Source organism: Coregonus clupeaformis, chromosome 2 (assembly GCF_020615455.1).
Source record: "Coregonus clupeaformis isolate EN_2021a chromosome 2, ASM2061545v1, whole genome shotgun sequence".
Classification (NCBI taxonomy): Eukaryota; Metazoa; Chordata; class Actinopteri; order Salmoniformes; family Salmonidae; genus Coregonus; species Coregonus clupeaformis.
Window position 1 is genome coordinate 40939160 of NC_059193.1, and position 18106 is coordinate 40957265.

An 18106-nucleotide genomic window follows, 5' to 3' on the forward strand; every position below is an offset into this window, starting at 1 on the left:
AGACACTGTCTAAATGACCTGATACAGAACATCCACTGTAATAGACCAAGCACAGGGTCCGTATCCACAAAGCGTCTCAGAGTAGAAAATTGGTGGTAAGTGCTGAGAATAGAGACATTTTACTCCTACTCTGATGGGTAAAAATAAAAGCTATGCATGAAGCCTCTTTAGTCATAAGAGTCACACCTAGTCGACAGATATTTAGGACAGCTCACGAGCAGTTAGGAGTTACAAGCAGGTCTTGATAATAGAAATATGCAGAGTCAGTGGTTCCAGTGCCACATGCAATTGCTTTGGAGTTGTTCAAATAATGTAGACCTACAGTACCAGTCAAAAGTTTGGACACACCTATTCATTCAAGGGTTTTTCTTTATTTTGACTATTTTCTACATTGTAGAATAATAGTGATACTGGTACTGTACATGCAACATTATCTCTTGTGCTTTTGACAATGATTTCACGAGGCCTATTTCACATGACATGACTAAATGCTTATAATCACTAGGCTAATAAGTAAACATGCTTTTCTTTAGATTATTTAATTACCTAAATCATGTTATTTCAAGTTATCCATTTGGAGCGCAACATCACGTTGTTAAAAAATATGTCTAAATTGGACATGCCTATAAATTGGGCAATTGAAGGCAATCTAGGGCTTTTGTTCACTTTGATTTTGTTCAATGAAAATGATAGACCTTTCAAATGTTGTATGCAACATTGTATGCAACATAATCGGCAAGTGACTTGATGCCTACTGTGCCAAAGCGATTTAGAGTTGTAAAACGGGAGTGACGAGTGTGTTGATATAATGGTAACATTGTCAAAATTCCACTTTTAACAACCATCAGAATTGTAAAAAATTAATTAAAAGTATGCATGCCAACATATCAGGCAATAATTAAGACATGGCAAAATTATCGTGTCAGGCAAAAAAATGACAGTATGGTAAAACATTTGATCTACTGTAATTTTCGCCTGACACGATCACTTTGCCACTTTGTCACATTCACTGTGGTTGTCTAAAGCGTGCTACAGAGTTCACAGCTGGCGATGCCTCATCACGATTGGTTATTCCCCATCATTTGCAACAATGTCAATGAGCAACATCAGTATCGTTCCTTCGCGATACCTCAAAGTGTCGTGATTACCAGCTGAGATAAACTTTTATGATTACATTTTACTCCTGGCTCAGAGTTTGCCTGAACAGTGTCTTAACATTATCGTAAAACCTACTCTGAGCTGGGAGTTTTTTAGTCTTAAAAGGGATTCCTAGGACCTTTTCTGAGATGCTTGTGGATACGGGCCCAGGCTTCTGCTGCTGTGTCTCACAGCCTCACTTTGACCTGTATACAACACAGCCTAAACACAGCAGCCAAGATTGAAATTGAACTACGGGGGCGGTGTGTGTGTGTGTGTGTGTGTGTGTGTGTGTGTGTGTGTGTGTGTGTGTGAGACAGGAAGAACCCCAAAGGTGGATAATCTTATACTTTCTATTTTTTTCTTTCTTTGACAGTGATTCAGTAAGATAATAGAAGTAGCAGAGAGTAAAACCCTGCAGAGGGAGGCTGTGTGTGTGTGTGTGATGTGTGTGTGTGTGTGATGTGTGTGTGTGTATGTGTGTGTGGGGGGAGAGCGAGAGAGGGGAAAGGAGGGCAGGATTGTCCTCTGGAGAGACAACCAAAGGCAATCTTTGTGACTCAACCCTGTTGAATCCTTTGCGGGTGTCAATACATTTATTTACAGACTTAAAGGATTCCAGGGACAGACGATGTGTATGTGTCTGTGTGTGTGCCCACACCACAAATGGTATTTATGTGCCTAAGCGCCTGTATACTTGCTTGTGTTTGTATTCGTAACACACTTGAATTTAGCTACTTTTCCTTGGCTTTTTCTGATTAGCTTTGTACACACGAACAATTCTGTGGCTTTGTGAGGCTGGGAGCTGATTTAACCTTTCTCTGATCTGGCACTACCACTGCACTGCACCACACTATTCCCTCTTACCTTTCTCATAGGCTGGCATGCTGTCCTTCAGCAGGCAGCTCAGCTGGTGGCCGTTGAGGTGCAGGAAGCGTAGCTGGTCCCTGAGCGAGGCTTCCTCCACCACGGGCTGGAGGAAGTGGCCCACGCTGTTCTGGGAGATGGGCAGGCCCAGACCAAGGGCCAGGGTTGGGGTCAGGTCCACCTGCTCTACTGTTGGAGGCTTCTCCATCCCCACTGGTTATAAGGAGTAAAGAGAGGAGCTAGATTGAGGGGAGTATATCAGGACATAGAAACACAGTCTTGTATAACTGACCTTGTGGGGACACACAATTCAGTCCCATTCAAAATCATTTGAGAAGTTAAGTGAGAAGTTACCGGAGCAGAACATTTGAATCCCTAATCAACCCCTACCACGACATATTTTTATAATAATTATTGATTTAGTTTGTGTCGCACAACTTAAAATACAACAGCAATATATACAGTGCCTTGCAAAAGTATTCATCCCCCTTGGTGTTTTTCCTATTTTTTTTTTGCATTACAACCTGTAATTTAAATGGATTTTTATCTGGATTTCATGTAATTGACATACACAAAATAGTCAAAATTGGTGAAGTGAAATGAAAAAAAATGTATAACGGAGAAGTGGTGCGTGCATATGTATTCACCCCCTTTGCTATGAAGCCCCTAAATAAGATTTGGTGCAACCAATTACCTTCAGAAGTCACATAATTAGTTAAATAAAGTCCACCTGTGTGCAATTAAGTGTCACATGATCTCAGTATATACAGTTGAAGTCGGAGGTTTACATAAACCTTAGCCAAATACATTTAAACTCAGTTTTTCACAATTCCTGACATTTCATCCTAGTACAAATTCCCTGTCTTAGGTCAGTTAGGATCACCACGTTATTTTAAGAATGTGAAATGTCAGAATAATAGTAGAGAGAATGATTTATTTCAGCTTTTATTTCTTTCATCACATTCCCAGTGGGTCAGAAGTTTACATACACTCAATTAGTATTTGGTAGCATTGCCTTTAAATTGTTTAACTTGGGTCAAACATTTTTGAGTAGCCTTCCACAAGCTTCCCACAACAAGTTAGGTGGATTTTGGCCCATTCCTCCTGACAGAGCTGGTGTAACTGAGTCAGGTTTGTAGGCCTCCTTGATCACACACGCTTTTTCAGTTCTGCCCACACATTTTCTATAGGATTGAGGTCAGGGCTTTGTGATGGCCACTCCAATACCTTGACTTTGTTGTCCTTAAGCCATTTTGCCACAACTTTGGAAGTATGCTTGGGGTCATTGTCCATTTGGAAGACCCATTTGCGACCGAGCTTTAACTTCATGACTGACGTCTTGAGATGTTGCTTCAATATATCCACATAATTTTCCTTCCTCATGATGCCATCTATTTTGTGAAGTGCACCAGTCCCTCCTGCAGCAAATCCTCTCCACAGCATGATGCTGCCACCCCCGTGCTTCACAGTTGGGATGATGTTCTTCGGCTTGCAAGCAGCCCCCTTTTTACTCCAAACATAACGATGGTCATTATGGCCAAACAGTTCTATTTTTGTTTCATCAGACCAGAGGACATTTCTCCAAAAAGCATGACCTTTGTCCCCATGTGCAGTTGCAAACCATAGTCTGGCTTTTTCATGCCGGTTTTGGAGAAGTGGCTTCTTCCTTGCTGAGCGGCCTTTCAGGTTATGTCTATAAAGGACTTGTTTTACTGTGGTTATAGATACTTTTGCACCTGTGTCCTCCAGCATCTTCACAAGGTCCTTTGCTGTTGTTCTGGGATTGATTTGCACTTTCCGCACCAAAGTATGTTCTTCTCTAGGAGACAGAACATGTCTCTTTCCTGAGCGGTATGATGGCTGCGTGGTCCCATGGTGTTTATACCTGTGTTCAATTGTTTGTACAGAAGAACGTCCTCAGGCGTTTGGAAATTGCTCCCAAGGATGAATCAGACTTGTGGAGGTCTACAATTTTTTTTCTGAGGTCTTGACTGATTTATTTTGATTTTCCCATGATGTCAAGCAAAGAGGTACTGCGTTTGAAGGTAGGCCTTGAAATACATCCACATCTACACCTCCAATTGACTCAAATGATGTCAATTAGCCTATCAGAAGCTTCTAAAGCCATGACATCATATTCTGGAATTTTCCAAACTGTTTAAAGGCACAGTCAACTTAGTGTATGTAAACTTCTGACCCACTGGAATTGTGATAAAGTGAATTATAAGTGAAATAATCTGTCTGTAAACAATTGTTGGAAAAATTGCACAAAGTAGATGTTCTAACCGACTTGCCAAAACTATAGTTTGTTAACAAGAAATTTGTGGAGTGGTTGAAAAATGAGTTTTAATGACTCCAACCTAAGTGTATGTAAACTTCCGACTTGAACTGTATATACACCTGTTCTGAAAGGCCCCAGAGTCTGCAACACCACTAAACAAGGGGCACCACCAAGCAAGCGGCACCATGAAGACCAAGGAGCTCTCCAAACAGGTCAGAGACAAAGTTGTATCCAGGCTCTGTCGTAGCCGGCCACGACCGGGAGACCCATGGGGCGGCGCACAATTGGCCCAGCGTCGTCCAGGGTAGGGGAGGGAATGGCCGGCAGGGATGTAGAGCATGGCGTTTGCAACGCCAGGGTTTTGGGTTCAATTTCCACAAGGGGCCAGTATGAAAAATAAAAAGATAATGTAAGTCGCTCTGGATAAGAGCGTCTGCTAAATGACTAAAATGTAAAATGTAAATGTAAGTACAGATCAGGGTTTGGTTATGAAAAAATATCAAAAACTTTGAACATCCCACGGATCACCATTAAATCCATAATAAAAAATTTGAAAGAATATGGCACAACAACAACAAACCTGCCAAGAGAGGGCCGCCCACCAAAACACATGGACCAGGCAAGGAGGGCATTAATCAGAGAGGCAACAAAGAGACCAAAGATAACCCTGAAGAAGCTGCAAAGCTCCACAGCGGAGATTGGAGTCTCTGTCCATAGGACCACTTTAAGCCGTACACTCCACAGAGCTGGACTTTACGGAAGAGTGGGCAGAAAAAGCCATTGCTTCAAGAAAAAAATAAGCAAACACGTTTGGTGTTCGCCAAAAGGCATGTGGGAGACTCCCCAAACATATGGAAGAAGGTACTCTGGTCAGATTAGACTAAAATTGAGCTTTTTGGCCATCATGGAAATGACTATGTCTGGCGCAAACCCAACACCTCTCATCACACCGAGAACACCATCCCAACAGTGAAGCATGGTGGTGGCAGCATCTAACTGTGGGGATTTTTTTCATCGGCAGGGACTGGGAAACTGGTCAGAATTGAAGGAATGATGGATGGCGCTAAATACAGGGAAATTCTTGAGGGAAACCCGTTTCACTCTTCCAGAGATTTGAGACTTGGACGGAGGTTCACCTTCCAGCAGGACAATGACCCTAAGCATACTGCTAAAGCAACACTCGAGGGGTTTAAGGGGAAACATTTAAATGTCTTGGAATGGCCTAGTCAAAGCCCAGACCTCAATCCAATTGAGAATCTGTGGTATGACTTAAAGATTGCTGTACACCAGCGGAACCCATCCAACTTGAAGGAGCTGGAGCAGTTTTGCCTTGAAGAATAGGCAAAAATCCCAGTGGCTAGATGTGCCAAGCTTATAGAGACATACCCCAAGAGACTTGCAGCTGTAATTGCTGCAAAAGGTGGCTCTACAAAGTATTGACTTTGGGGGGGTGAATAGTTATGCACGCTAAAGTTATGTTTTTCTGTGTTATTTCTTGTTTGTTTCACAAAAAAAAATATTTTGCATCTTCAAAGTGGTAGGCATGTTGTGTAAATCAAATAATACAAAACCCCCAAAAATGTTGTAAGGCAACAAAATAGGAAAAATGCCAAGGGGGATGAATACTTTCGCAAGACACTGTATATTTTATTAATGCTGTGTCCAGTTTTTAGGTTTGATAAAAACTCAAACTTAATCCTGACAGTTGAGTTGACAGGTCAATCCAAAACATGATTTCTGCTGTTCTGTTCATGTCTCAGAGGTCCTACAGTACAAGCTACTGTATGAGCCTGTCCATCATTTCTCAGGAAAATCTGATCCGCCTGAAATAAACCCATGTAGATGAGGAGTGGCGAGATGTTAACGAGCTCCTCTTCACACAGTGTCAAGACGTCACCGCTTCTCACAGTGTGAGAGCTCAGCTGAGAGATGGCTGTGTGTGTGTATGCGAAATATGTCATAGTTTCTCAGTCAGAGCTTAGCTGAGAGACGGCTGTGTGTGTGTGAGAGAGAGAGAGAGAGAGAGACAGCGAGAGAGAGAGAGAGAGAGAGAGAGAGAGAGAGAGAGAGAGAGAGAGAGAGAGAGAGAGAGAGAGAGAGAGAGAGAGAGAGAGAGAGAGAGAGAGAGAGAGAGAGAGAGAGAGAGAGAGAGAGAGAGTTTGTATATTTATATAACCAGGCGTGTACATGTGTGTATGTGGCACAGTCACTCTGGAGTAGGCCCCTACTTATCATAAGCGATGTTAATCCTCACTTAGGACAATACAGTGGGGGAAAAAGTATTTAGTCAGCCACCAATTGTGCAAGTTCTCCCACTTAAAAAGATGAGAGAGGCCTGTAATTTTCATCATAGGTACACGTCAACTATGACAGAGAAATTGAGGGGGAAAAAATCCTGAAAATCACATTGTAGGATTTTTTATGAATTTATTTGCAAATTATGGTGGAAAATAAGTATTTGGTCACCTACAAACAAGCAAGATTTCTGTCTCTCACAGACCTGTAACAACTTCTTTAAGAGGCTCCTCTGTCCTCCACTCGTTACCTGTATTAATGGCACCTGTTTGAACTTGTTATCAGTATACAGTGGGGGGAAAAAGTATTTAGTCAGCCACCAATTGTGCAAGTTCTCCCACTTAAAAAGATGAGAGAGGCCTGTAATTTTCATCATAGGTACACGTCAACTATGACAGACAAATTGAGAAAAGAAAATCCAGAAAATCACATTGTAGGATTTTTAATGAATTTATTTGCAAATTATGGTGGAAAATAAGTATTTGGTCACCTACAAACAAGCAAGATTTCTTGCTCTCACAGACCTGTAACAACTTCTTTAAGAGGCTCCTCTGTCCTCCACTCGTTACCTGTATTAATGGCACCTGTTTGAACTTGTTATCAGTATAAAAGACACCTGTCCACAACCTCAAACAGTCACACTCCAAACTCCACTATGGGCAAGACCAAAGAGCTGTCAAAGGACACCAGAAACAAAATTGTAGACCTGCACCAGGCTGGGAAGACTGAATCTGCAATAGGTAAGCAGCTTGGTTTGAAGAAATCAACTGTGGGAGCAATTATTAGGAAATGGAAGACATACAAGACCACTGATAATCTCCCTCGATCTGGGGCTCCACGCAAGATCTCACCCCGTGGGGTCAAAATGATCACAAGAACGGTGAGCAAAAATCCCAGAACCACACGGGGGGGACCTAGTGAATGACCTGCAGAGAGCTGGGACCAAAGTAACAAAGCCTACCATCAGTAACACACTACGCCGCCAGGGACTCAAATCCTGCAGTGCCAGACGTGTCCCCCTGCTTAAGCCAGTACATGTCCAGGCCCGTCTGAAGTTTGCTAGAGTGCATTTGGATGATCCAGAAGAGGATTGGGAGAATGTCATATGGTCAGATGAAACCAAAATATAACTTTTTGGTAAAAACTCAACTTGTCGTGTTTGGAGGACAAAGAATGCTGAGTTGCATCCAAAGAACACCATACCTACTGTGAAGCATGGGGGTGGAAACATCATGCTTTGGGGCTGTTTTTCTGCAAAGGGACCAGGACGACTGATCCGTGTAAAGGAAATAATGAATGGGGCCATGTATCGTGAGATTTTAAGTGAAAACCTCCTTCCATCAGCAAGGGCATTGAAGATGAAACGTTGCTGGGTCTTTCAGCATGACAATGATCCCAAACAAACCGCCCGGGCAACGAAGGAGTGGCTTCGTAAGAAGCATTTCAAGGTCCTGGAGTGGCCTAGCCAGTCTCCAGATCTCAACCCCATAGAAAATCTTTGGAGGGAGTTGAAAGTCCGTGTTGCCCAGCGACAGCCCCAAAACATCACTGCTCTAGAGGAGATCTGCATGGAGGAATGGGCCAAAATACCAGCAACAGTGTGTGAAAACCTTGTGAAGACTTACAGAAAACGTTTGACCTGTGTCATTGCCAACAAAGGGTATATAACAAAGTATTGAGAAACTTTTGTTATTGACCAAATACTTATTTTCCACCATAATTTGCAAATAAATTCATTAAAAATCCTACAATGTGATTTTCTGGATTTTTTTTTCTCATTTTGTCTGTCATAGTTGACGTGTACCTATGATGAAAATTACAGGCCTCTCTCATCTTTTTAAGTGGGAGAACTTGCACAATTGGTGGCTGACTAAATACTTTTTTTCCCCACTGTAAAAGACACCTGTCCACAACCTCAAACAGTCACACTCCAAACTCCACTATGGCCAAGACCAAAGAGCTGTCAAAGGACACCAGAAACAAAATTGTAGACCTGCACCAGGCTGGGAAGACTGAATCTGCAATAGGTAAGCAGCTTGGTTTGAAGAAATCAACCGTGGGAGCAATTATTAGGAAATGGAAGACATACAAGACCACTGATAATCTCCCTCGATCTGGGGCTCCACGCAAGATCTCACCCGGTGGGGTCAAAATGATCACAAGAACGGTGAGCAAAAATCCCAGAACCACACGGGGGGACCTAGTGAATGACCTGCAGAGAGCTGGGACCAAAGTAACAAAGCCTACCATCAGTAACACACTACGCCGCCAGGGACTCAAATCCTGCAGTGCCAGACGTGTCCCCCTGCTTGAGCCAGTACATGTCCAGGCCCGTCTGAAGTTTGCTAGAGTGCATTTGGATGATCCAGAAGAGGATTGGGAGAATGTCATATGGTCAGATGAAACCAAAATAGAACTTTTTGGTAAAAACTCAACTCGTCGTGTTTGGAGGACAAAGAATGCTGAGTTGCATCCAAAGAACACCATACCTACTGTGAAGCATGGGGGTGGAAACATCATGCTTTGGGGCCGTTTTTCTGCAAAGGGACCAGGACGACTGATCCGTGTAAAGGAAAGAATGAATGGGGCCATGTATCGTGAGATTTTGAGTGAAAACCTCCTTCCATCAGCAAGGGCATTGAAGATGAAACGTGGCTGGGTCTTTCAGCATGACAATGATCCCAAACACACCGCCCGGGCAACGAAGGAGTGGCTTCGTAAGAAGCATTTCAAGGTCCTGGAGTGGCCTAGCCAGTCTCCAGATCTCAACCCCATAGAAAATCTTTGGGAGGGAGTTGAAAGTCTGTGTTGCCCAGCGACAGCCCCAAAACATCACTGCTCTAGAGGAGATCTGCATGGAGGAATGGGCCAAAATACCAGCAACAGTGTGTGAAAACCTTGTGAAGACTTAGAGAAAACGTTTGACCTGTGTCATTGCCAACAAAGGGTATATAACAAAGTATTGAGAATCTTTTGTTATTGACCAAATACTTATTTTCCACCATAATTTCCAAATAAATTCATAAAAAATCATACAATGTGATTTTCTGGAGAAAAAAAATCCTCATTTTGTCTGTCATAGTTGACGTGTACAATTGGTGGCTGACTAAATACTTTTTTTCCCCACTGTAGGAAAACTGTGGATATGTGAAAACAAATGTAAATGGATATAAAAGGGGTGGACCGTAGCTACGATATTTTCACTATACCGTTATGGATCCATGCTGTGATATGGATTTGAACACTGGTGTGAATGTGCCTACTTGTGCACTGACAGCAAGACAGATTGAGACAGACAGGAAAAGGGATAACAGGAGAGCCAATGAAAGTGCTTACCTTTCCTCTTGAAGGCAGGGCTGATGAGCACCAGGGGGGTGTTTACCTCATGCTCAGATGAGCCCCCGTGGCTGCCCGTCTCAGACATCCCGTGGTCCCCACACAGCACCAGCAGGTAGGGTAGTGCCCCCTCCGCCTCCTGAGGCCACACGGGACATGGCACATAAGCGGACCAAATGTTGACATATGCTCATTTATCAGACACTTTTATCCACTGCAACTTACAGTTAACATATATTCAGTAAGTGGCCCATGACATAAGACAGCGTCTGGGGGGGGAGGAAACTCCATAATCATCAGCCTCAGACTATCCTTCATAGATAAAGTGGCTTGCGAAAATATTCACCCCCCTAGGCATTTTTCCTATTTTGTTGCCTTACAACCTGGAATTAAAATGGATTTTTGGGGGGTTAGTATCATTTGATTTACACAACATGCCTACCACTTTGAAGATGCAAAATATTTTTTCTTGTGAAACAAACAAGAAATAAGACCAAAAAAACAGAAAACTTGAGAGTGCATAACTTTGCATAACTTTGTAGAGACACCTTTTGCAGCAATTACAGCTGCAAGTCTCTTGGGGTATGTCTCTATAATCTTGGCACATCTAGCCACTGGGATTTTTGCCCATTCTTCAAGGCAAAACTGCTCCAGCTCCTTCAAGTTGGATGGGTTCCGCTGGTGTACAGCAATCTTTAAGTCATACCACAGATTCTCAATTGGATTGAGGTCTGGGCTTCACTAGGCCATTCCAAGACATTTAAATGTTTTCCCTTAAACCACTCGAGTGTTGCTTTAGCAGTATGCTTAGGGTCATTGTCCTGCTGGAAAGTAAACCTCAGTCCCAGTCTCAAATATCTGGAAGACAAACAGGTTTCCCTCAAGAATTTACCTGTATTTAGCGCCATCCATCATTCCTTCAATTCTGACCAGTTTCCCAGTCCCTGCCAATGAAAAACATCCCCACAGAATGATGCTGCCACCACCATGCTTCACTGTTGGGATGGTGTTCTCGGGGTGATGTGAGGTGTTGGGTTTGCGCCAGACATAGTGTTTTCCTTGATGGCCAAAAAGCTCAATTTTAGTCTCATCTGACCAGAATACCTTCTTCCATGTTTGGGGAGTCTCCCACATGCCTTTATTATTTTCTTGAAGCAATGGCTTTCTTCTGTCCACTCTTCCGTAAAGCCCAGCTCTGTGGAGTGCACGGCTTAAAGTGGTCCAATGGACAGATACTCCAATCTCCGCTGTGGAGCTTTGCAGCTCCTTCAAGGTTATCTTTGGTCTCTTTGTTGCCTCTCTGATTAATGCCCTACTTGCCTGGTCCGTGAGTTTTTGTGGGTGGCCCTCTCTAGGCAGGTTTGTTGTGGTGCCATATTCTTTCCATTTTTTAATAATGGATTTAATGGTGCTCTGTGGGATGTTCAAAGTTTTGATATTTTTTTATAACCCAACCCTGATCTGTACTTCTCCACAACTTTGTCCCTGACCTGTTTGGAGAGCTCCTTGGTCTTCATGGTGCCGCTTGCTTGGTGGTGCCCCTTGCTTAGTGGTGTTGTAGACTCTGGGGCATTTCAGAACAGGTGTATATATATACTGAGATCATGTGACACTTAAATAAAGTCCACCTGTGTGCAATCTAACTAATTATGGGGCTTCATAGCAAAGGGGGTGAATACATATGCACGCACCACTTTTCCATTATTAATTTTTTAGAATTCTTTGAAACAAGTTATTTTTTTCATTTCACTTCACCAATCTTGACTATTTTGTGTATGTCCATTACATAAAATCCAAATAAAAATCTATTTAAATTACATGTTGTAATGCAACAAAATAGGAAAAACGCTAGCCTAAAAGTGCCAGCTATAGTACTATTTTATCCCTTTGGCAGTTTGTAAGCATAATGGGTTCATATAATCACATTGTAAAATAACAATTGTTCCCCCTGTGCAGTCAATGAAGGGCTACTTCAATATTCTAGCCACAAAACATCTGATCTCTACTCAACTCCCTTATGAGGGGATTTATCAGGAAGAAAGTGTGGGCTTCAACAGGTAATAGAAACACACAGTCAGCAGAGAAATGGGAGTTGTGGAAATATATGTTTGAAATAGAGGCCTGCTGATGGAAGAAGCAGCCTCACCTTATTTCCTCCCTTCACTGGAGCGAAACAGTGGAGTTTCAAACCAGTGCCTGAGGGGCTAGGCTCACTCTCTCCTCAGGGAATGGAAGGTGGTTAGCTCCATTTCACTTCAAAGACCCCCTCAGCCACTCTCTTCCACGCTAGCCTGCCTCCTGTAGCAGCGCAAGCTAACAAAAGCCTGATTCCCTACCAGTTTAGCTGCTCACCCTAACCAAGTGAGCGAGCTACACTCCAACCCTTCCTCCTCATCAGCAGCCTGCATAGACAGCCACTCTGATTAATAGTTTATGCTAAAAGTGTCACCTACTGTAGACTATTATATCCATCTCCTGGTAGATTATACTACAAAATAATAAGCTAACCCTCTTTAAGAGCTGATTCTGTACTGTACAGTATATGCATGAGGAGGCTGAGAGACTTGATCTGGCAAAGTCACCTGTGGCCATTCCAAATATAATTATGCTGTCATGAGACCATGAATACCAACCACTCGTTGGTACATGCTTTATTTTTTCCAAAGCCACAGTTTCAAACTATCGGGTGGCGGGAAATTCCGACTGTGTCTCCTGTAGCTCAGTTGGTAGAGCATTGCGCTTGCAACACCAGGGTTGTGGGTTCGATTCCCATGGGGGGCCAGTATGAAAAATTAATGCACTCACTAACTGTAAGTCGCTCTGGATAAGAGCGTCTGTTAAATGACTATTTTTTTTTTTTTTATTATAGAAAGTTATTTAGGATTTGGGAAACCCACATCAGGCTCCTCAGAACTCACCAGGTACCTAGTAAGGAAGCTAGTAGCACTGCAGCAGTAAATCCGAGTAATTCAATAAGCCACATCTCACCAAAATGTCTAGGCCTATTAATTAATTCAAGAAGCAATACTGAACCACAACAACAGTATTAACCGCAAATGCAAAGACAGTGGGGCTTTATATAATAGTCATTTGCGCTGCATGGAAAAATGGATAAAATTCCACTAGATGAAGTCTGGAGATGAAGAATGGTGAAGTCGAGGCCTCGAGCACCCACAACACTCGCCTAACTTTGATTGGTGTTAAAGCAGCGAGTCTGGGACCTGCTCGCCGCCACCGCTCTGTGAGGGGTCCTGACTGCCAGGCAATTTGTATTTCTGATTAAACAACACCAAGGCCTCCTCAAGCGGGGCGCTTAGCACCAGCAGGAGACCGTCAATCTGCCAGACATCGCAAGTTGCAGTTGCAGTCTGGTGGAAGGCAAGGAGACAAACGTTGAAAAGTCTGTCAGGAATGAAGATCGATGAACCGTGGGCGGTAAAAGAGTAGCCTTTTCACCTCGGATTGGATTATTTGTTCAGTTGAGTCTTTAAGGAGGCAGAGCAAAAGGAACAGGGGAAAGAGAAAAATGCTCCTTTCCCTCCCCTGCACAGAGGCAGCCATTGTGATTTACGATGCTTTACTGCGAGTGTGCTCATTTGTAGCCTACAAAATACATATGTTGCCATGCCTTATTCCGATTGATTGAATGCCAAGCTGCTGGGAGTAATCCACAAATCGGAATGAACAACATGACACCAACTAACTGCTTCTTTTCAATGAAAAATACACTATTTTCAATGAAAGACTATTTGATTTCAGTCTTCAACTTTTCACACGGCAAGTTGTGTGGGTGAAGGGGAGTGCAATTTGCAGCATCATTAGAGAGTTTAGATCATACCCAGGTCATAACGCGAGAGAGTGATGTGCTAGGAGAATAGGGGTTGACCCTGAGGCAAATTGTGTCAAGAATGAAAAAGGAAAAGGTAAAACGATGAGGGATGGCCTTGTCCTGCATGTCACCCTCCTATTACTGAGGTCAGCACTCATCAGAGCTTTAAAAATGGGAAGAAAATCAATACTTTTCAAACCAAATGACAAACGTTCTCTGAAGTCTGAGCATCTGTGCTGAAACGTTGATTGCTCAGATACCCATAGCGAATGCGCCAGAGAAAGACCACTATTTAAAGCTGTAACTTTCATGCCTTTGAATGTCATAGTGACATGAAATGTCATACTAAAATTGATAAATGCATGGACGTTCTCTGGGTAGTCGCACAAAGAGGATGTTTTTATGGATTGTTCTGTGGCTTGAAACATAGACTACTCAAAGTGTTTTGACTCACAATTGAAGTCTGAAATATTCTGGTTTCACCTTTTAAAAATGCACAGTATCTGCAGAGACATCCTTTGGGGGTTTTGCAAGGAAAATGTTTTACCTTCTCAAAACAATCATTGATCACATTTTCAAACATGTTCTTTGAGATTCCCTTAGAGGCCTTAGGTCATTCCATGAGTGACGAGAGACCCCTTTATCAGGCCAAGCTTTCTGTGAAGACTATCTACTTTGAAGAGGTTCAGCTTTGACTTTCTACATTCGAATTCTCAAAACATTACATTTTAAGTAGTCAAGGTATAATTTTATTTGTTGAAATTGGATGGTAGTTTAAGTCAGAAGGATTTCCTCCTTTGTGTAGGGGGAGGACATGTGCCGCTTTCCAGATCTTAGGGATAACACCAGAAACAATTGTCAAGTAAAAAAATATAGGCTAATAATTCTGTATGGCAGAGCGCTGCAGTAAGAAGCAGGGTTCATACACATTTTGACAGATGGAATTTCATGAATTTTCCATGACTTCTAACCAAATTTTCATGACTAAATTGGCGGTGTCTCTATGTAAGTATAAAAAAGTAAGCATAATGTGGTATCGACATTGGGAGACTGCTCTTTGATCCCATGTACCATCTCCTGTCATAGATATCAAGTGGAGTTCCACAAGGTTCGATTTTGGGTCCGGTACTGTTCAGTTTATATATGTTACCCCTTGGCAGCGTTATGAGAAAGCACAGCATTGATTTTCACTGCTACGCAGACAATACACAGCTTTACATTTCTGTGTTTCCAGAGTATTTTAGCTCCAATTCCAGGTGAAGCTGGTTGAAAGAATGCCAAGAGTGTGCAAAGCTGTCATCAAGGCAAAGGGTGACTATTTGAAGAATCTCAAATATAAAATATATTTTGATTTGTTGTTTAACACTTTTTGGGTTACTACATGTTACTACGTGTTATTTCATAGTTTTGATATCTTCACTATTATTGTACAATGTTGAAAATAGTACAAATAAAGAAAAACCCTTGAATGAGTAGGTGTGTCAAAACTTTTGACTGGTAATGTATTTTGTATCTTTTTAAAGCTTTGCTTTTCCTTAGGGTGCTTTTTTAGTCTTTCAGTTTTAATTGTTATTATTTTGTTTTTTTATTATTTTATGTTTGTTGTGTAGTAAATATATCTGTTTTTATTTTCATCGTTTTTTAATTATGTTTTTTCCTGTGAAGCGTATTGTGTTGCATTCATGTCTGAAATGTGCTACATAAATAAAGCTTGATTTGATTTGATTGAGCAAGGCACATAACCCCCACAAAGTAGAATAACGTGTTAGGTAACTGTATATATATATATTTTTTTTCTTATAGCATAGTCAGCGCTCAGTCTGGAGAGCTACTGGGTGTGCAGGCTTTTGATCATGCCCTGCTCAAGCACATCAGAGCCAGTTTATCAAGGTCCGGTTGAGCAGCTCATTTCTAAAATGTGGTTTGTTAGAAGGGGACTGGAATAAAAACCTGCACACCCATTAGCTCTCCTGGAAGATGGTTGACCACCCTTGATGTAAAACATTGCAACATTAAACCAAATACGTTTTATGCCTTTTGAAATAATTCGCTCATTCAATATATAAAATATCAAATGGCTATGGTAGGCTACAAAGGTTTTTATTCAGCTGAAGCAAGCCCACAAATTGTCAGGAAATGTACCTTTTCTATTTTAGTCATATTTATCTCAGCTACCTTGGAAGTGTTTACTTTGCAGGCTGACTAGCACCTATTGAGTTGCAATGTCCCATACATTGGATACTCAAATCAACTGGAAGTATCTACAAAACAAGTTTTGAAGCCACATAATCCAAACAAAAGACTACATACAGTGAGGGAAAAAAGTATTTGATCCCCTGCTGATTTTGTAAGTTTGCCCACTGACAAAGAAATTATCAGTCTATAATTTTAATGGTAGGTATATTTGACCAGTGAGAGACAGAATAACAACAAAAAAATCCAGAAAAACGCATGTCAAAAATGTTATAAATTGATTTGCATTTTAATGAGGGAAAGAAGTATTTGACCCCCTCTCAATCAGAAAGATTTCTGGCTCCCAGGTGTCTTTTATACAGGTAACGAGCTGAGATTAGGAGCACACTCTTAAAGGGAGTGCTCCTAATCTCAGTTTGTTACCCGTTTAAAAGACACCTGTCCACAGAAGCAATCAATCAATCAAATTCCAAACTATTCACCATGGCAAAGACCAAAGAGCTCTCCATGGATGTCAGGGACAAGATTGTAGACCTACACAAGGCTGGAATGAGCTAAAAGACCATCGCCAAGCAGCTTGGTTAGAAGGTGACAACAGTTGGTGCGATTATTTGCAAATGGAAGAAACACAAAAGAACTGTCAATCTCCCTCGGCCTGGGCCTCCATGCAAGATCTCACCTCGTGGAGTTGCAATGATCATGAGAACGGTAAGGAATCAGCCCAGAACTACACGGGAGGATCTTGTCCATGATCTCAAGGCAGCTGGGACCATAGTCACTAAGAAAACAATTGGTAACACACTACGCTGTGAAGGACTGAAATCCTGCAGCGCCCGCAAGGTCCCCCTGCTCAAGAAAGCACATATACAGGCCCGTCTGAAGTTTGCCAATGAACATCTGAATGATTCAGAGGAGAACTGGGTGAAAGTGTTGTGGTCAGATGAGACCAAAATGGAGCTCTTTTGCATCAACTCAACTCGCCATGTTTGGAGGAGGAGGAATGCTGCCTATGACCCCAAGAACACCATCCCCACCATCAAACATGGAGGTGGAAACATTATGCTTTGGGGGTGTTTTTCTGCTAAGGGGATAGGACAACTTCACCGCATCAAAGGGACGATGGACGGGGCCATGTACCGTCAAATCTTGGGTGAGAACCTCCTTCCCTCAGCCAGAGCATTGAAAATGGGTCGTGGATGGGTATTCCAGCATGACAATGACCCAAAGCACACGGCCAAGGCAACAAAGGAGTGGCTCAAGAAGAAGCACATTAAGGTCCTGGAGTGGCCTAGCCGGTCTCCAGACCTTAATCCCATAGAAAATCTGTGGAGGGAGCTGAAGGTTCGAGTTGCTTTGGCCGTGTGCTTTGGGTCATTGTCATGCTGGAATACCTATCCACGTCACCTTCTCACCAAGCTGCTTGGCGATGGTCTTGTAGCCCATTCCAGCCTTGTGTAGGTCTACAATCTTGTCCCTGACATCCTTGGAGAGCTCTTTGGTCTTGGCCATGGTGGAGAGTTTGGAATCTGATTGATTGATTGCTTCTGTGGACAGGTGTCTTTTATACAGGTAACAAACTGAGATTAGGAGCACTCCCTTTAAGAGTGTTCTCCTAATCTCAGCTCGTTACCTGTATAAAAGACACCTGGGAGACAGAAATCTTTCTGATTGAGAGGGGGTCAAATACTTATTTCCCTCATTAAAATGCAAATCAATTTATAACATTTTTGAAATGCGTTTTCTGGATTTGTTTGTTGTTATTCTGTCTCTCACTGTTCAAATAGACCTACCTTTAAAATCAGACTGATCATGTCTTTGTCAGTGGACAAACGTACAAAATCAGCAGGGGATTAAATACTTTTTTCCCTTTACTGTACATCCACAGGTACACCTCCAATTGACTCAAATGATGTCAATTAGCCTATCAGAAGCTTCTAAAGCCATGACATCATTTTCTGGAATTTTCCAAGCTGTTTAAAGGCACAGTCAACTTAGTATATGTAAACTTCTGACCCACTGGAATTGTGATACAGTGAATTATAAGTGAAATAATCTGTCTGTAAACAATTGTTGGAAAAATTACTTGTGTCATGTACTAAGTAGATGTCCTAACCGACTTGCCAAAACTATAGTGGAGTGGTTGAAAAATGAGTTTTATTGACTCCAAC

At 42.2% G+C, this 18106-nt stretch overlaps 1 protein-coding gene across 1 annotated transcript in view; it reads right to left on the reverse strand.

Annotated features, from left to right (window-relative positions):
* LOC121535278 (GPI ethanolamine phosphate transferase 2-like) overlaps window positions 1–18106 on the reverse strand; it is a 128628-nt gene that overhangs the window by 70429 nt on the left and 40093 nt on the right. Inside the window, exons 5-6 of the mRNA XM_041842169.2 lie at window positions 9917–10055; window positions 2005–2217 (exon numbers count right to left, since the gene is read on the reverse strand). Coding sequence (XP_041698103.2) covers window positions 2005–2217; window positions 9917–10055 — 352 coding nt within the window. The remainder of the gene's footprint in view (window positions 1–2004; window positions 2218–9916; window positions 10056–18106) is intronic.